Raw genomic sequence first — 20,680 nt, forward strand, 5'->3', positions numbered from 1 at the left:
CTTCCACTTCACAATTATATCCCACTTTGTGCTGCTCTATCACATAAAAATGTATTTACAATGCTGGTTATAACATGCCAAAATGTGGAAAATTCCAATTGATAAGAATACTTGTTCAATGCACTGTAAGTTTGTTTCCCCTATGATACTAAGAAACTAAGTCCTTCAAAATAAAAAATAAAAATGAATAAAATCATTAGTATGTTTCAGTGGGTTCCTTCTTTTAATTTAAAATGAAAAATTAGGCTTATTTAAAAAAAAAAAAAAAGTAATTGTACCAATGAGATGTCAAGGCGTTCTGCATTATAATACACATATTTCGTTAATGCTAGTTTTAGTTTAGTTGTTATAGCAAATGATAAAGTTTACCAAATTTGCTCAATATAGTGTGGTATTGTAAATCCCAGCCAGAGCAATTTGTATTCTTATCATCAAGCAAAATATTAGTCTCTTTTAAAGACTATAATTATATTACAGGTATTTTTAGTGGTATAGCACAAATATTGGAATTTCTTTATTACCTGCTTTATGCTTTTCCAGAGTAAGTGCCCAGCTGGGACCACACTATCAACTGCAGCACCACGTCCTCTCTCAAGTTCAACAAACAACAGATTGCTTTTGGTCTAACCGTTTCATCATAGGCACTAAGACGGAACTAATAGTTATACGGCTACGTCAATTTTGAGTATTACATTTTTTTTTAACTAGAGTTCCAAATTCAAATTCCAAGAATATGAAACCTTGATAAGCTTTGGAATTTTTGTAGTTTCAAATTATTACGCCTGTAGTAGAGGAAGATATGTTCAACTGTTAACACAGCTTGTTTTATCAATATTAAATAAAACCTATACAACAACAAAAAAAAAAAACTGAACAACCAGTTCAGCTAAGTTATCCTGAATATATATAATACGGCAAAGCATTATAACATCCACAGGATTACAATCATGGCCTGTGCTCACTAAAAGGGTGACCTTTCATTTACAGCTCTAAGTCATACAAAAGAGCTATACAGGGACTGAGCAAACCTGAAAAATTCAATAAGTTGGACAGAAATTTGGGCTTCAGTGCTTCATTGTATTTGCATTCAACTCAGCAGAGTCAATTTAGGCTCTTTTATGTACCTTTAAAATTGCTAAGCAAATTGTCGCATTGAAAATAGTTTCAGCTACCATATTTTCAGCTGCAATTCAATGCATGTAATTAAAAAAAAATTAAAAAATCAATTACATTTTTTTCTACATCTTGTTAAAATAAACTGTGAAATTTTTGACAATGCCACTTTATTAGCTAATAAAACTATGTGACATGACAGTTTTAAAAAAAAACTGTAAATTCAACAGGAAAGTGTCACCTTCATCTAAGAAAAAAAATTGCAAAGGGCCCTATGATAACAAAAAAAATAAAACATTTTATCCAGCGCAAATTTTACCAATTTGCTTCAAACTGTCCCTTTTCATGAGATGAAAGGCCATGTGGCATCGTATGATTACTAAATCATTCCTGAGATTCTGAAAAATAAAAATAAAAAAAAACAAGAATATGATTCTGCTACTCTTCTTTGAGCGATCCATCTGACGCAGAGATGTCTTTGGTTGCATCTTCATAAAATCGTATATATAAATTTAAATTAGGCCGCAGAGAAGTTAGATCTTATGGAGTCTTCTCGAAGTTGCCTGTGTTTACCGATGTTGCAGTCGTCTTGAGGATTTCGCCTTTCAATAGTTATTCTGTATTTCTTCCTATGTATAAAAAATAAAAATACAATTATGAAAAGGGCTGAAGATGAGACACCACTGCACTGTCCCTTATTGTTTATGCCTTGAAGTGACCCTGTCACATCAGTACAAAAATTATTGCTGAACTCCCGATACAAAAAATTAAATGCAAATATATTCCTAAATAGAGGGCATGGGGCAGATGGGGATCCAGCAAGTCTGCCCACTACAAGCGGCTGCTTGCAGAAAAGTACAGGATGGGGCAGATACAAGAATAGTTATCCAGCATAAGAAGAGAGACAAGGAGTATGTGGTCTTTATTACTGGAAGCTACTGCACACATTTTGAAAAAACACATTAAGCACGTCAGAACTAAATATACACATGTAAATACTTATCTAAAGACACTGACTGGGAAGGGGTTTAACATCAGCGCCAATCGAAGGGTTAACTGTGTGCCTAGCCAGTGTTTTTTTACAGTGTGGGATGTGCTTTTACTGGGGGGAAGGCATGGATCTATGTCCCTGTTTTGCAAAGATACAGGATACATGTCTTCCCTCCTGAGAGATTGGCAATCTGCCTGGTTTACATAGGCAGACTGCCCTTCTGTCTCTGTACCGAATGATCAGGGGATCCAGCGAACATCGAGTCCACGGTACCCACTATCGGCTCTCGCTGTAAATGATAACAGCGGGAGCGAGCCACTGGCGGTGCATATTCGTGCCATTACCCGGAAGTGCAGGATCATATATATATATATATATATATATACAGTATATATATATATATATATATATATATATATATATATATATATATATATATGTATACAGAGCTTTTTTTCTCAGAAAATAGGTGCAGGAACTCAACCATGACCCCGTTCAGATTTCACAAACAGTAGAAGGGTCTTAAAGGGGCAATAAATACCAGGATTGCATTACATATAGAGTGCAGAGTTCAGGAGGGTTACACACAACTTGGTGGATTAATAAACAAGTACTGAGCTGTCTATTAGAATTTTAGAACGCACCTGAAAAAGTAGAATGCCATTAATAGTCCTGTGCCTAGAAAGGCGCCGACCACAATACCGGTAACTGCCGATTCTCCTAAGCCACCTGCTTAAAGATACAAAAAGGAAAATATTTGTGTTATTTTGCAATAACATAAGATAAGAAAAATAGAAAATACAATACCAAAGCAGAATGTATGGGGTATAAATATAGGAGCTGTCATCACTTACTTCTGTAACCAGAATGTAAACAGAGCTGTGCCGAAAGTGCACGCCCTTCGCGCTCCTGACACAGTTACCGGCGGCTAACGGAAAGCTTCTGATCTCTACTTGCGATCGGGAGCATTCTGATCATGTGACTGCTGTGGCAGCCAATCACAATGGTCACTTGATCACAAACCCCGCCCTGCCTCCCAGCATTAGAAACCTCCTAAAGGGCTGGGAGACACCAGGGTTGAGGGGTTTAAAGTATATGTAAACCCTAACTAAATAACAATTAGCTTGCTAAATCAGTGTGTATTAAACAAATGGCATGTTTTCTTAAAAAGAGACGTTTGGGGAAAAAACACACATACTCTCTTAGCTGGATGCAGCATTGGACCGTCACCTTTAAGACCGAGAACTAAGTGATTAAAGACCGCTAATCGTTCAGTTCTCTGTCTTCAGTGAGCAGTCAGTCATCACTCTCTGCTCTGCTCCTCCAGCACTCACTGGAGCACTGGGCTGGGGAGGGGATGGGAGTGATTGGCTCAGGCTCTCAGCAGATTGCTGAGAAGCTGAGCCAGTTGCCGGTCAAAGCATCTGGATGGGTTAAAGTCGAGATCTCTCCAGAGTCTCTCCAGAGTGATGTCAGGTCGCAGGAGTGCAGAACAGAGTGTACTCCTGTGGTCCCCAGGAGAAGTAGAGCCAAAGAGCTTTGGCCCTACTTCTACTTTAATATAATACTTTTTTCAGTTTTTTGTTGTGTTTTTTTTCATCTCAGTGGCTCTGATATCCTCTAGGCTCTTTGTAGTCACTCCCTGTCTACATGCATTCACTCCAGAAATGGCTGCATGTAATTTATTAGGGGGCATTTCCTTATGGTGACTGTGTCTGCATAATGCATAGCAGTGTTTCTCAACTCCAGTCCTCAAGGTGCCCCAAAAGGTCATGTTTTGGAGGTTTTCCCTCAAATGAAACAGCTGTGGTGGTAATTACTAAGGCAGTGAAACTGATCAAATCACCTGTGCATAATAATGGAAAAGCCTGAAAACATCACCTGTTGGGGCGCCTTGAGTTGAGAAACGCTGATGTATAGTGAAATTGACACTTGCGGTCTCCATTAGAAGCCCATACAACAGGGTGACAATGAAGGAACACAACTGGGAAACAGTTGTTACTCTATAACTTGATTGCCTAAACCAGACTTTTTTTAACCAGAGTGCTGAAGAGACTTCTGGATTCTTCAAGGGTGCCTTGGCAAAATGCCAAAAACTTGACACAAATTGCCCAAAAATTGTCAACAAGCTGGTGGGTGGATCAAGCCTGCGTTTTTTGTTACACAAAGCCACAAGTTTTTATTGTGCAGCTTTATATCCTTGGGCATTGTGCGGGTCAGCCACTGGCATTAGAACAACCAATGATGTCATTGGTTGATAAGGAGGATGTTAGGCGCTTGCACATCATTGTTTGTACGGAGAAGAGAAACATTGGAATACTAGTCAGTACCGGTGTGCAATGGTGGAGGAATAAATCACCTCTAATATTGGTTAGTCCGTGGGCCGGATTCAGAAAGGAGATACGACAGCGTATCTCCGGATACGCCGTCGTAACTCTGAGTTGCGTTGTCGTATCTATGCATCTAGAATCAGTTACGCATAGATTTCCCTAAGATCCAACCGGCGTAAGTGTCTTACACCGTCGTATCTTAGGCTGCATATTTACGCTGGCCGCTAGGTGGCGCTTCCGTATATTTACCCGAGAAATATGCTAATTAGGTAGATACGCCGATTCAGAAACGTACGTCCGCCCGGCGCCTTTTTTTACGTCGTTTACCTTAGGCTTTTTCCGGCGTAAAGTTACCCCTGCTATATGAGGGGTATCCTATGTTAAGTATGGACGTCGATCCCGCGTCAAATTTTGAAAATTTGACGTCGTTTGCGTAAGTCGTTCGCGAATAGGGCTGTACGTAAGTTACGTTCACGTCTAAAGCATTGACGATTTACGGCGTAATTTTGAGCATGTGCACTGGGATTTTTTCACGAACGGAGCATGCGCCGTTCGTAAAATACGTCAAATCAGTGGGGTCACAGTGAATTTAAGTAAAACACGCCCACATCAAACACATTTGATTCAGGCGGGCTTACGCCGGACCACATATGCTACGCCGCCGTAACATAGGGCGCAAGTTCTTTCTGAATACGGAACTTGCACCTTAATTTACGGCGGCGTAATGTATCTGAGATACGTTACGCCCGCGGATAGATACACCAATGTTTCTGAATCCGGCCCTGTGTGTTTATGGTGCTGCAATATGTAAAACTATTCATTTTTTAGAATGGGGTGCCTTAAAGCTGTGAAGAAATTAAAAGGGTGCCCTGGCCAAAAAAAGTTTGAGAAACATTTGCCTAAACAAAAACTTTCATGGCAGAATCACCAGGTATTATTTTTTATTAAAAGCTGAAAATTAAAAAAAAAATGTAATGCTAGATTTGAACATTTCTATTATGGCATATAAGGCACAGACACAGAAAAAGTTAGAAGAAACTTTTCCCAATGACCAGAATAAGGCAATTTTGAAAAGTTTAAAGGGACGATTATGAAAACAAGATTAAAAGAGAAGTTTTCCTTTAAAAATTAATTTAACTGGATAAAAGGCATTGTGAAAACTAAGTGCAATTGGGCCAAGTCACAGGAAAAATTAATTAAGGAAGTCAAGGCAATAACAGGTGCAAATTATACTATTATATTAGAGGTAATTGCGGATGCAGCGGTGTACAAATGGGTGTGAAAGTTCCTGTATCCTATTTTGTAGGGAACCATCAGTAGTGCCAAATATAGCAATGATGATTGCAAAGGCAATTTCTAGTTTGTTTTTTGGCAGGTAGGATGATTGTTAGCAGGACTCTATGGATTTGTACTGGTTCTTGGCGGTCATAAGGAATGCAGGATGGCTGACCCTGTCAGTCCTTTCATTCATTCAGGATATTCATCTGGGTCCTTCAAGGTCCCACTGCTGGTGGCTTTTTGTACCATTTCTGATGGCAAAGATAGAGTCACACATAGGCCCTTTACCAATTTAGTGAGGATGCATGTGCATGTTTTATTTATAAATTCATAAATCAACAGTAATTTAGAGCTAATACAAAACCCGATGTACTGTTTCCTGCCTTTTATGTATCTCCCCAGGTTTTTATATACTGGCTATAATCAGGCCTCGTACACACGACGAGAAACTTGACGGGCGAAACACATCGAGTTTCTCGCCGAGTTCCTTGTTAGGCTTGTCAAGGAACTCGACAAGCTTGCTTTGCGTACACACAGTCAAGCCAAAATCTCCTCGTTCTCGAACGCGGTGACATACAACACATACAATGGCAGGGGAAGTTCGATTCCACTGGCTAAACTCATGGGGCTGCTTTTGCTAATTTCATGTGTTTGCGTGTTAAATAAAAGTTTGGTAAGAGACGATTTGCACTTTTCAGTCTGTTACAGCTTTAAAAATGTGTTATCTCCATTACAAATTCTACTTTTACTCCCGTCTCATACTTTAATCTGAGCAAGCGCGGGTTTCTTAGCATACAGAAGTTCGAGTTTCTGATCGAAAGCCAGCCCGTCGAGGATCTCGACGAGCCAAATCAGACTCCCGTAGAGAAAATAGAGAACTTGCTCTCTTTTTGGCTCGACGAGGTTCTCAACAGTTTCCTCGACGAAAATGTACACACGACCGGTTTCCTCTGCAAATAAATATCTCCCAGCAAGGTTCTTGCTGGTTTTTGACGAGAAACTCGGTCGTGTGTACGAGGCCTCAGTCACTCAGAAAATGTTGAAAAAAAAAAAAAAGGTAAGAATAATAGCCAAGTATACTTTGCAACAAACTAGTTATTTTCTCATAACCAGCACATACTAACCTTTGCTTTGTTCCCCTACATAGGTGTGCGCACAGGGTGTGCCAGGTATGCCTGGGCACACCCTAATCACCCTGTGCTGGGCAGATTCTCCCTGCTGCATGGCTGCAGAGAAACGGGCAGGAGGAAGCTCTGTCCACAGTCCCTTTCTCTGTATCTAAAGTGAGACATCAAGGGTCTGTTTAGAACCCTGATAGTTCACCAAAGCCCCCCAATGTGGCTCCAAAAAATGTAAAAAAAAATTAAAAAAATGATTGTAAAAATAATAATAACAAAATAATACAAATAAACTACTGACACCAATCTCTGCCCTACTGACACCTCCACTACTCTACGATACCAACCTCTGCCCTATATGTATTTACATACACGCATGTGTGTTTGAGCTTTGGGGTGCACACCCTAATGCAATAGCTACGCAACACTTATGTTCCCCTACATTCTATTTAGCCACTGAGGGTTAAGAATTACTTGACTTGAGAAAATCAGAGCTTACACAGGACTCATTTTCATCTCTTAGGAGAAAGAAGACCTTGGAGTTGTTTTACTATAACTGGAGGGTGCAAAATTTAGTGCAGCTAAGCCGTTTGGTTTCTATGCAGAGTTTCATAAAAGTAACCAAGGTTGGTCTTCAAGACCTCAGATGAATTGTTGTCAAAAAAAGTTCAAATGGGGAAAAGAAAAGGCTTTGTTTAATGTATTTGTCTATTTTGTTTTGAAATTTGTTAACTTTGTACAATAACTATTTTTATATGTTATATAACTATTTATTAAAAAATAATAATTATTATTTTTATTTATTTTTAGATAGTGTGCATCCATGGCAAACGTGCTAAACTTTCTAACCTCTGACGAAAGTAATGACGGAAACGCGTCAGGGTGTCACTACGCAGTTATTCACAGTGCCGCCTTACTCTCGTCTTCCTACCCGGGAATCACTGCAGGAGCAGTCATAAGGTCAGACTTGAAAGTGCAGCTTTTATCATTGATTACTACATGCCCTATTGATTTTTATGTTTGTAAGTGTATGATCATAAGATTTCCAACGAATAAAATTGCGTTATATTGGATTACGCTATGTAAATTTTTTCTGTCTTGCTTATCATGAGCAACATTTAGATGGCTATTAATCAGCGCTTGTGATCACATCTCAGTGCTACTGACAGGCTTTTTACCCAGAGCAATCTGGTAAGTATTTTCATGGTGTATGGGATTACTGTATGGACACTGAACGTAACTGCATAAAAGCTTTGAATGTATATTATGTATAGGTGTATGGACACTGGTGGAAGAAATTTGTATGGACACTAATTGAAATCAATTTGGTTGTTTGTTCACTACATATTTTTCATAAAAAAATCACAATAAGCGTTGATTGATTGGTTTGCGAAAAAGTTATAGCGTTTACAAAATAGGGGATAGTTTAATGGCATTATTATTAATATTTTTTTTTACTAGTAATGGCGGTGATCAGCGATTTTTATCGGTACTGCGACCTTATGTCGGACACTTCTGACAAATTTTTGGGACCATTGGCATTTTTATAGCGATCAGTGCTATAAAAATGCATTGATTACTGTAAAAATGCCACTGGCAGGGAAGGGGTTAACACTAGGGGGCGAGGAAGGGGTTAATTATGTTCCCTGGGTGTGTTCTGACTGAAGGGGGGGTGGGACTGACTAGGGGAAATGACTGATCGCTGTTTACATTGTATGAACAGACGATCAGGCATTTCTCCCCCTGAGGCCTCGTACTCACGACCAAACATGTCTGCTGAAACTGGTCCGCGGACCAGTTTCAGCGGACATGTTCGTTCGTGTGTAGGCAGTAACGTACAGAATTCCAGCAAACAATCGTCGGCCAGACCGTTTTCCAACGAACAACTGTTTCCTGGTCTTGCTTTAAAACAGTCTGCTGGAATCGTGTCCGTCAGACATGTTCGGTCGTCTGTACACAAAAGCAGCGTACAAAAACCCCGCGCATGCTCAGTCCAAATGAGGAGACGGGAGCGCTCGTTCAGGTAAAACTCGCGTTTCTTTGGGATATGGCACATTCGTCATTAGAAACCTTTTATTCTAGCAAGAGAACAATGTCTTAAAAAGGCGCACTAAACCACATTTTAAAGCCTCGTTTGATTAATTCTTCTCTTGCTAGAATAACCCCGTTCTCTTGCTGATGCAATTTCAATAGAGTTGTCCCATACTGAAATGTCACATTTCTTGCTTGTGATGTAATCCTTTAATAATGTTTTCTATGCCAGACGTGTGTTTTGGTTGGTGGTCCTCCATAATTTAGAGTATTCATTTTTGTAAAGGAATGTGCATTTTTTTAATTTCTTTTTTTGTTTCTAGTTATGTCACCATTTAAACTATTTTTTTTTACATGTATTTTTAATTTTTTTTTTTTTTTTTTGGTGTTTCATTAGAGAATATTAAACCATGTTGGCACACCAAATGTCCCCCCCCCCCCCCCAAGGAGTGTGTCCTTTGTAAATTACCCATTGTATATTTATTAAAGGTTTGCTGCCTAATAATCCCCACAGTATATCAAACAATAGACATGTTTTCAAATGAAAGCAAAAGGCCTTTTATTCTGGCAAATGTCATCACAAAAAAATAAAAAGAACGGCAGCACTAGAATAGATAGCAAACTATATGCAAACTTGCATTTCCAACATGGTGAAGGATAAACTTCCAAGCCTCAGGAGCCAAACACAAAAATATTAAGCAGCAGCACACAAACAAAGGAACCCAAACTGTGGTAGTACAAACAAGATGTCCTTTATGTGGAAGGAAATGGAAGGCAGAAAATCAACGTTTCCTCCTCTTTCCAGCCTTCCCTCCAGGCAGCCTTCCAGCGGATCGAACACGGGGTCTTGCAGGTGGGGTTGATGTGGCAGCAGGAGGATGGTGTTCCGCAAGCCGGGCCGGGTCACATAGCCCAGTGTCTGGGGTCAGCAGGCCCCTCTGCATCCACCAAAGTACCTGGTTCATCAGGGCCTTTGCCAGTCTTCTCTGGTCCTCCTCCCCTTCATTTAAATCATGGGCCAATGAGGCACTGAAGGCCTCTGTGGGGTTGAGGGGGGCCCTCATGATGGCGCTTGCCTCCTGGATCATGCGGAGGCTTGCCTCCTCCACAGGCCTCAACTGCCTCCTTCGGCCTGATGGCCTCACCTGGGGGGGAGAAGACTGGCTGGTGGTGGTTCTCCTGGCCGGGTGGACCTGCTGCAGGCCACTGGGCCCAGCCTCCTCCTGGCTGCCACTGACCCCGGCCTCCTCCTGGCTGCCACTGACCCCGGCCTCCTCCTGGCTGCCACTGACCCCGGCCTCCTCCTGGCTGCCACTGACCCCGGCCTCCTCCTGGCTGACAGACACCTGAGGATCTGCCACCTCCTGGCTGATCTCTTCTTCCTGTGTGTAAAAAAAAGGAATTTTTTTACAATTTCGCTAAATAAAACCACACTCATTTTCATGTTTTTCGTTCAGTATTTTCTGTTCATTATTACTTGAATACACTCTACTTCTGACCCCTGCAGTTGTCATCCCTGACACCTATTTGTCTGTACACCTTTTTGTTTGTTTTTTTCCAGCTTGGTTTTTTTTTTTCAATATCTAATCATTAATCCACCAAGAATTATTTAGGCCATAAATATAGAGGAAACTACTATACCTCCTCATCGAAGGGTGGCAGATCTGCATCTCTGTCAGCCAGGCCCTCTTCCTCCGACTCTGCAGGGCTGTGGTCATCTGGGGAATGTCCGCTGGAAGGTAGCATGGAGGAAAGGTTGGAAGAAAGACTGGACATCGTTTTCCTGCCTTCCATTTCGTCCCGCAAAAAAGCCATCTGTTTATAATACCACAGTTTGGGTTCCTTTGCTTGTCTTGCTGCTGCTCCCGATTTTTTGATTTTATTAGCTTTGTATGCTCTCCTGTATGTGCTTCTGAGGTTGGCAAGTTTATCCTTCACCATGTTGGCAGTGCATCCTGGCACCCAAGTTTGCATATAATTTGCTAGCTCTTCTAGTGCTGCCGCTCGTACCTCTTTATTGCAATATAACGAGTGTTTTGAATTCCACAGGATGGGCGTGTCCTGGTATTTTTGAAGTAAGGCCTCTATAGATTCCTTGCTTTGTAGGAGGTCCATTGCAATTTTTGAAAAATTATATTTCTTTTTGAGTCTAGATTACAAAAACATAAACCACAGAAAAATAAATATTCAAAAGGATCAGCGTTGACCTTGATCTAATATGTGTCTTCAAATTTATTACCTATATCTAATTCCAAACACAGTCTCTCTTGTTTAAACAATGATTGGCAGCTCGGCCGCATTGCTTGTACCAAACATTGATTTGCTAGATGCAGAGCCATTGTTCACATTGCAGTAAATATTTTAAATATATTAAATTAAACAATGCTTACAAATGTCAGTTTTCATCTAGGCACTCTTTCATGTGTAAATCTCATACCCCTGACAATGGATGACATAAAAGACACTTCCTAATGACCTCTGTACAACCAACACTTGAACAATACTTTGCCTGATCTGAATACACCATTCAAAAACTTGTCAATGAGGTACAGCATTGTTCACATCTCTATTTTGTGAGGTGTCCAAAAGCATTTGGATACCAAAATAACATTGTGGTACCCCATAGACAGAATAGCTTAAAAAGGGTGCAACCAACAGCCCAAACCCCCATCCCATGTGTCTACATTTTCAAGGCCTCTGCTGATCACATTTTTAAATTCCTTACCTTCCTGTCTCTCGCTCCTCGTTTCTCACGCTCGCCTAATTACCGCGTAAGATGCGTAATCACGGCGTAAACCTTTTTAACACTCCGCGTATTTATGAAACCCCGCCCTCGTCACCTTTGCGAGGCCCCTAATCAATGATTTTAGGAAATATGGCGTTAACTGTGTATGTTCTGGATGCGCTCGAAGATTCTCCGCGTAACGGACGTAAACACGTTGTTTGCATTCTCTACACTCCGCGTATGTATTAAACGCCGCCCTCTTCTCCGCCCATGGCGTAAGAATTCATCTTTTCCACGCCCATAATCTCTGTGGGAAAGGAAAGATGGCGATGTCACACGAGCGGGCACGATGCTCTCATGCCACAAGTGAAGGGACAGAGGCAGGGACGTCCCGATCAAGGAAAAGAAGATATAAAGCCACTAATATGCGGTTCCAGGAAATGGTGGAGTTAGTTTACATCATGCGAAAAAAGGACTATGATGGTGAATTAGGGCCATACAAGACCCCTAACCGCCGAAAGGCACATATTATGGACAAGGTGGCGAGGAGAATGCAGAGGATGTTTGGGATCACCAGGTCCAAGGAACAGCTGAGGAAACGATGGTCAGACTTAAAATTGAGGGAGCCACATCAGATGAAGAAAATACTTAAAATTCTGCGTAAAAGTAAGTAAATATATATTGGGTTTGGGGGGGGGGGGGTGGTGATTGTCTGCAATAATGTGTTGCCATGTATATTTCACCATCTGCCTCCTTGGCCTGCTTGTAATTTTAAAGACATGTTGTTATTTATTTTTTAGAACATAAATAACTACATATTTACAAACAGTGTTCTTAGTAAACAACGTAACATCACATAGTTTATCAGAAAGGCTCGGTTATTCCAGGAACAACACACCTGGACATGGCTCACTGGCCAAAAACTTTGTTTGTAAACATTGTGTAAAAGCTAGTTCTATAAAAAAAAAGAAGGAGAATGGGAAAGGCAAACAGGATTCATTCTAAAAACAGTGGTAATAAAGCAGATGTTTTCACATCTGCAATGCAGAGCACCTGTGTCTCCCCAAATCAAAAATGGGTTTTGGTAGGGTATCCCAGAAATACAGTTTAGGGGGGACATCCATGTGTGTCACTTTGCTAAAAAGGGGCAGGATCAGAGCTTGCCATATAGAAGTAATTGCAAAATGTAGGTTTGGTGAAAGATAAAAGTAACTAAATGAAAGCATCTTCTAAGCAATGTGTGCGATTTATGCTCTCCAATATCTGTGTGCTGATGAGTCTACATTTTTTTTGGTTTATTTCAGGGGAAAGAAGTCGCCAGCATTTGGAGGAGGCAGAGAGGGCCAGACAAGGCCAAAATCTGCCATCTCAACATGTGGAGGAGGAGGAGGATGTGGAAGGAGAAGAGGATGTGGAAGGAGAGGAGGATGTGGAAGGAGAGGAGGATGTGGAAGGAGAGGAGGATGTGGAAGGAGAGGAGGAAGGAAGAAAGGAGGAAGGAAGAGAGGAGGAAGAAGTAATTTTGGACTTAGAAGTCATAGCAGATGAAGGGCAAGTGGCGGAAGAACAATTTGGCGAATTGAAAGAAGGTGGATTGATGGATGAAGGAGGAGTCCAAGATGATGGGGAAGTGGTGGAAGAAGGAGGAGTGATTGAAGATGATGGGGAGGTGGTGGAAGAAGGAGGAGTGATAGAAGATGTCGAAGAGGTGGAAAGGAGAAGCCCATCAGGTCAGTGTCACCCTAGCTTGATTCCAAAAAACATATGTAGATAGGCCTCATTGAAAAATAATATTGTAAATGCCATTTTTTTTTTGTTGGTTTAGGGGAGGAGGATGGTGTGCCAAGATTTTCACGTGCAAGTGCTGCTATAATTATTCAGCAGGTAATGGAGTGCAGCACTGAAATGCACAATATGCGTGAAAGGATGTTTCTCATGGAACAGAATGTAACAAATGTCCTTTTGGAATGCAGCACGGAAATGGACAATATGCGGCAAAGAATGATGGTAATCGAAGCAAATTTTAAGAACATTATTGACATGATGGGCCGTGTCAAAGACTGAAACACCCCCCGCCCATCCCCCGCCCCCACAAACATTTTAACAGTTTGAATAATGAATACGCCAAAATTTGAAGATACACACACAGTGTGCCAACATGTGCTATCTGCCATCACAGAATATCTAATGTCTGTGCTTTGTGGGTCCAACCCCCTCCTCCATCCTCAAGTAGTTGAGAGGAAGGGTTTGCTCCCACAAAACACAGACATTGATCACCCATGATGTCAGATAGCACATGTGGCCATTTGTCTGTTGAACCAATGACATTTGGCGAGTTTGCACTGAATGTGTGTATCTTCCAATTTTGGCGTGTTCCAGTGTGAAAGCACACCATGACTGACTGCTGTTGTGAGTTTTTATATTTTTTGAATTTGATTTTGTTACTTTTTGACCATGTTGAACATTTTGGGATACTATAAAGTTTAGACCATAAAGAATAAACAACGCCAAAAATTATTTTCAATATATATATAGAATTATAAATCTCTCTAATCACTGAATTTAGTGAAGTAGAGATTTGACTCCAAATTCTCACCCAAAAATTTTGTTTTAGAAAAACACACCAAAAACAAGAAAAATGGTTACAAAATTATTGTTTTTTGTGCCTAAAAAATATGGCCAAAAATAAATTTAAGGCGGTAAACACCCCACCAAATATAATCTATATATATATATATATGTAAACAATAAATCTAACTATATTTGAGGAAAAAAAAAGTGAACTTGTTAATAAATGTATAATCTGCATAATATTTTTGGTTGAATTACCTGAAAAAAAAAAAATTTTTTTAAAAAATTTTGAAGACTCCTAAGTACAAAAGCAGGGAGTAATGAAAAAAATCAAAAAATTTTTTTGGGGTCATGAACAAGCAAAAATAAAAAAAAATTGACCTCAACATTTACAAATGGAGTTGCTTCTTATTTCTAGACTCAATACCCTGTTTGTAGATGAGTGAATACTGTGCAAAATGTGGTTAGTTACTAAAAGTGGAGAAATCAATTATGCATTACAATTGAAGAAGTTAGTTAGAGAACCAGGAAGACAGAAAAAGAGAAAAAGCATTAATGACAAACAACTGTATAAAGTCCAATGGTCTAATTATTTATTATTTTTTAGAATATTCCTTTCTTTGGGGGCCGAATTAGAAAGAAATATGATCTGGCATAGCAATGGCCCCCCGACCCATGAAGTACTCAACATATTTGTCGCGTACCTCACGAGCTGATTGGGGGGCCAAGCCAGCGCGACCAGTGTCCAGCCCGGGAAGGGGATCTGAGGGTAGTCTTGCCTCAGAACCGATGTCGGGTAGGTACGTCTGGGAGTGCCTGCGTAAAAAGTTGTGCAAAATGCAGCAGGCAAATACAACGGTGTCCAATTTATATTCCGCCAGATGTATCGATGTCCTGAACAGGCGGAACCGGTTGGTGAGTATCCCAAAGGCATTCTCGACTACCCTCCGAGCCCTGGCCAACCGAAAATTAAACACACTCCTCTCTGAGGTGAGGGTCCTCTGGGGAAAAGGCCGCATGAGGTGAGGACCAAGCCCGAAAGCCTCGTCCGCTAGGAACACAAACGGAAGTCCTTCCACATTATCTTCATCTGGTGGCAATGCCAGACCACCAGCTTGGAGACGATCATAGAAATCAGTCCGTGCGAACACTCCCCCATCAGACATCCGGCCATTCTTCCCCACGTCCACATATAGAAACTCATACTGTGCCGACACCACCGCCATCAACACAATACTATGATAACCCTTGTAATTATAATAGTAGGACCCCGAGCGGGGTGGGGGCACAATGCGGACGTGTTTCCCATCTATTGCTCCACCGCAGTTTGGAAAATCACACCGCTGGGCAAATTGGGAAGCCACAGACTGCCATTCCTGTGGTGTGGAGGGTAGCTGTGGGGACAAACAAAATTAGAGATTTAGTACTTTGTAACAAATACATCCTACAAGCATCCTTGTGACAGTTCACAGTATTAAAATTGCATTAGAAAAATGTGCATGGAGAATTTGGAAAATGAAATATATAGGGCCACTTCATTAAGAGACTCCACAGCCCTCTGATGGGGACAATAAAAGTTTGAAGGGGGGGGGGGGGGGGGGAAAAACCCCAAAAAGTCCTGTTTGAAAAAATGGCAAGGTGGGTTTGTCCCTAGGATAGCATGCTGGACAGGTTAATATTGGGTAAGGGACAAATATGCAGGTAGGCCAAGAATAAAACATGTAAAGCTGATATCAACATGCATAGGGAGAAAAGCTAACGTTAGTTAAACACACAGCATATCTGGGAAAATAAAAATAAAGTTAGTTGGCCACATTATTAGAGCCAGGAAACTTACCTTAATATACTCCTCATGCATAACTTTGATGATGGCAGCACACGTGTCCGGTATGATGACCCCAAGCGCCTGCGGAGAGATGCCTGTCGAGAACTTGAGGTCCTGCAGGCTCCTCCCAGTCGCCAGGTACCGCAACGTGGCAATAAGCCTCTGCTCGGCCGTGATGGCTTGGCGCATCACAGTGTCCTGCCTCGTGATATAGGGGGACAGAAGATCCAGCAGACGGTTGAATACGGGGTCCGTCATGCGGAGAAAATTCCTAAAGTCATTAGGATTATTCTCCTGGAGTTCCCTAAGCAGAGGCATATGTGAGAACTGGTCACGCTGGCGCAACCAATTCTTGGTCCAGAAACGCCTCCGCCCCCTGTTTCTGGCCAAAGTACTGGACAAATGAACATATCCAGCAGCCATCCCATAAACAGCACCAACTCGCGAAAATTGACGCTGCTGCTCCATCATGGCTTCAAACCGGCCGGCTGGTCAGTCAAGAACACACTGAAACAGAAAGCACTCGCAAATCCAGCACTACCTGCGACAAACGCGCGACAAACAGATACGAGCGCACAGGATGCAACTGCTAAAGCAGAAACAACCTGCTTGCCTATAGCCGAATGACAACTACGTTACCGCAAGCACACGCACTGAACCCGTGAATACACGCTGTCAAAGCCTGGAGACCGAGAAGCGCGAATCAGCTCTAACCAAACCTTCACTAACACGAGCAAACACGTAACTAGCAAAAGAGGAACAGAGGGCGGCGCCATTAACTTTGGTCTTCCCCTTTATAGTGACGTCGTACGTAGTTTACGTGCACGCGTTCCGGTACGACGGGAATTTGGTCCGCTGGTGTGTACACGCCAGCGGAACAAAACACAAATCAGCCTTGTACGCCGGAAACTGTCGGGCAGACAGTTTCCAGCGCACAGATCCGGTCGTGAGTACAAGGCCTGACAGGACCAGGAGCTGTGTGTTTACACACACAGCTCCCAGTTCTCGCTTTGTAACGAGCGATCGCGGGTGCCCGGTGGTGTTCGCGCCCGCCAGGCACACGCGTCGGCAACAGGGGCGAGCGGGGGGCGCGGCCCTATTGGCTGAAACGCGAGATGACGTATAGCTACGTGATCTCGCGCAGCCAAGCCGACCTGCCGCCGTATAACTGCAGAGGCTGGTCGGCAAGTAGTTAAAGAGGAATTATATTGTAGGAAGACTGGCACCCTTTATATGATACAATTATTACATAAACAACTTACATGTTTTACATGGTGGCACCTGTTCGAATACTTTATTATCTTCTAGTCTTATTCTACCAGATCCCCACAGGAGCTTCACGTTTGGTCGGAGTTCAAAGTTTCCTTGAATTCCATAGTAGTCTGCAATCACCTAAATGGAAAAATAAGAAGCAACAACTTATTAGGATATTTCCATATTTCTACCAAAAGGAACATCAAAGGACAACTGTACCTATTCAACTATTATGTAAGTCCACCTAGGGAATGAACCCCCCTCTTCATTAGGATAGTTCAGATCCCACCTGTTTAACAGTACTCACATACCCAACTCCACTCCCCTTTACCTTTAAATTACAACACTAAATACGCATTGGAGTTAAATGGCCAGTTCCGCCTTTTATTAACAAAACCATAAATAACAGAAAACATAAAGCAGTCAAAAGAATCCAGATCAAAGTTTGTTTGCAGATTCTTGACAACATCATCTCCCACAATTTTGGAGTCTGTGGCACAATTAAGCTAAGTTCTGTCCCCAGCTGCCAAACACTGCCTCGAGGACTATCCTAACTGACCACAGACCCCTACCACCGTCATAGGCGTGAGCACAAAGGGTGTAAGGTGTGCCTGGGCACACCCTTATCCCCCTGTACTGTGCAGATTCCCCCTGCTGCCTGGCTGCAGAGAAAGGGACTGGGGAATCTCTGTCCTCAGTCCCTTTCTCTGTCTCAAAAGTTAGACACCAATCTCTGCCCTGCTGACAAAGCCCTACTGACTTGCCCACTGCCATATACGGTATATTACACACGCATGTGTGTTTGAGCTTTGGTGTGCACACCCTAATGCAATAGGCTGCGCACACCTATGACCACCGTACACTACCGGACTAAACTGAACAAGACCAGCCAGAGGACGCCACACCTGAGATGGGTCCCCCTGTTTTATCAATGAACGCCATGTTTTTTGACCCTTGTTGAGTATCAAAAAAAAACATCAAATGGCAACTGTACCTGTTTAACTATTATGTAACTCCAGTCAGGGAATGAATCCCCCCTCTTTCCTGAGTGGAGTTACATAATAGCTAAATACTTACCTTTCTCCTGTTCCATCAATCCTTAATACGTAGCCCTACCTGGTGCTGCATAACTTTTCCTGCAAAAATGTCCCTACCAGACTCTTTTTTTAGTGTGCATGCAGCCCTATTCAATCATAATTATAGGAAAGCCTTACTCATGGCATCCTTCATCGGCCCAACGGATTATGGCACTCTCATATAAATAAACGGGACTATGGCCCCCTAAGCTGACCCAGCAGGGACATTTTTGGAGGAAAGGCTGCACAGCACTAAGCTGGAATGCATAGGAATGATTGCTAGAAGGAAGACAAGTATGTAACCAGTGGGATGCACAGGAGGGTGGGTGAAATTAATTAAAGGACAAGTTGAACTAAAATTAAAGTTGTGTAGGTTTTCATTTTTAGGCCTTTTTATATATTTTTTTTTCACCAGGTAATTTTACCAGTAACACGCTTCCTGTGCTTGGGTGACACAGATCGCTTGCTGCACTATATCTATATAGAAGCAGGGTTGTTATCCTAGGACAGGATGTATGTTAGGACTAAAGAACAACTACCCCTCTGGGGTGTTTTGTAGTATACCAAAGTACCCTAGGCAGGGCTGATAGGACTGCTTGAGAAAATAGTGCACAAGACGGCACTGGATTCCTGGCAGGTATTTTTTCACTCATTAAAAAGATATAACAAAACTTTTTCAAAGGTATATTTAACATACCAAAAGGAAGCAAATATTAGCAGTTCATTGACAGGGTTTACGTACAACTTTTATATCCACTCCAGTCAAAAATATTTTTTGTACAGAATGTAAAAGGGTTAGAGCCAATGCCAGGTTTTTATTTAAGGTCTGTATCCACAATGAGAGGATTTCTCTCCAGTGAGGTGATCCCTCTACTGAAATATCAAAAGTCAGAAAATTTTATGGGTGAGGAAACTTAGCAACGTTCACACAAAATATATATTTTTTAATTTATGGATTTATCTTAAAGAGGGTAATTAATATAGAGTACTGCAAATCAAATCAAGTTATAGCAACTAGTCCAGTTTATTTAGTATGTACTGGAAAAATCAATATTGAAGGGCGGTTTATTGTTTGGGCAATGGCATCACTTTTCATTATGCAGCCCAAGGGTAGTTTGAAAAAAGAAACCAGACACTATCCTGCCTGGCTTATACTGGGCTCTGGAAAACAAGAATAAAGCCTCGTACACACGGCCGAGGAACTCGACGTGCCAAACACGTCGAGTTCCTCGGCCAGTTCAGCCCTGAAGCCGCCGAGGACCTCGGCGGGAGGAGAGCTCCCATAGAACAACGAGGAAATAGAGAACATGTTCTCTATTTCCTCGTCGAGCTCCTCGTCGGCTTCCTCGGCCGAAACTGTACACACGACCAGTTTCCTCGGCAGAATTCAGCCAGAAACTCGGTCGGAAGCTGAATTCTGCCGAGGAAACTGGTCGTGTGTACGGGGCCTCAGACACAGGATGGGATTCTAAACAGTTACTCAACTTTCCAGAGGCTCGCCATAGGACCAGACACATGGAAATTCGCACAATTAACATACAATTCTTACCAACTCTACAATACATAGCCCTGCCTGAAATGTTCATACGGACAGGCTCTAATTTCATTAAATGGGCTCTAGGAATCCTTTATATCATTCACTTACTTCTCTCAGTTCCGGCAGTAGATGTCTCCCCTGTACCATTTTCTAACATATCACCTCTCAGGCCTCGTACACACGACCGAGTTTCTCGGCAAAAACCAGCAAGAAACTTGCTGGGATTTTTTTTTTGCCAAGGAAACCGGTCGTGTGTACACTTTTCGACGAGGAAACTGTTGAGGATCTCGTCGAGCCAAAAAGAGAGCATGTCTTTTTTTTCCTTGACGGGACTGGGGAAATTTGGCTTGCCGAGATTCTCGACAGCCTAACAAGGAACTCGACGAGGAAAACGATGTGTTTCGCCCGTCGAGTTTCTCGGTCGTGTGTACGAGGCTTCAGTTTCTAATCCAGGACAATATACATTAAATATATATAATTGAGGATTATGAATTGGTGTTTTAAAATAATTTACCCTTTTTTGTTTAATCAATCTACTGTATTTATGTTATCAACTAAGCAATCAGGGAGTTCAAAATAGACAACTTTTCCTGGCTCATTTTACAGCTGTCCTAAAACAAACCCGAGCAGTAGGGAGATGGGACTGTACAGATAGCAGGATGAGTCACATTGGGGGAGATTTCCTAAAACTGGAGCACTCAGAATCTGGTGCAGCTGTGAATACAGTAGAAGCCAATCAACTTCTAACTTCAGCTTGTTCAATTAAAGCGGAGTTCCACCAATACAAAAAGTGTAGCTTCTGACTTTTAGCTGCTGACACTCACCTGTCCC

The 20,680-nt window shown here is 41.9% G+C and overlaps 1 protein-coding gene across 2 annotated transcripts in view; it reads right to left on the minus strand.

The window, feature by feature from the left end:
• Positions 1 to 525: 525 nt before the first annotated feature.
• Positions 526 to 20,680, minus strand: part of NPR3 (natriuretic peptide receptor 3) — a 146,648-nt gene continuing 126,493 nt past the window's right edge. The window contains exons 6-8 of one of the 2 annotated variants that reach the window (XM_040338068.1): positions 17,245 to 17,374; positions 2,749 to 2,833; positions 526 to 1,742 (exon numbers count right to left, since the gene is read on the minus strand). In XM_040338068.1, coding sequence (XP_040194002.1) covers positions 1,631 to 1,742; positions 2,749 to 2,833; positions 17,245 to 17,374 — 327 coding nt within the window. In that variant the 3' untranslated portion in view covers positions 526 to 1,630. Of the gene's footprint in view, positions 1,743 to 2,748; positions 2,837 to 17,244; positions 17,375 to 20,680 lie in introns of both variants that reach the window. The other variant, XM_040338059.1, reaches the window with a different exon arrangement.

The sequence above is a fragment of the Rana temporaria genome, chromosome 1, assembly GCF_905171775.1.
Source record: "Rana temporaria chromosome 1, aRanTem1.1, whole genome shotgun sequence".
Classification (NCBI taxonomy): Eukaryota; Metazoa; Chordata; class Amphibia; order Anura; family Ranidae; genus Rana; species Rana temporaria.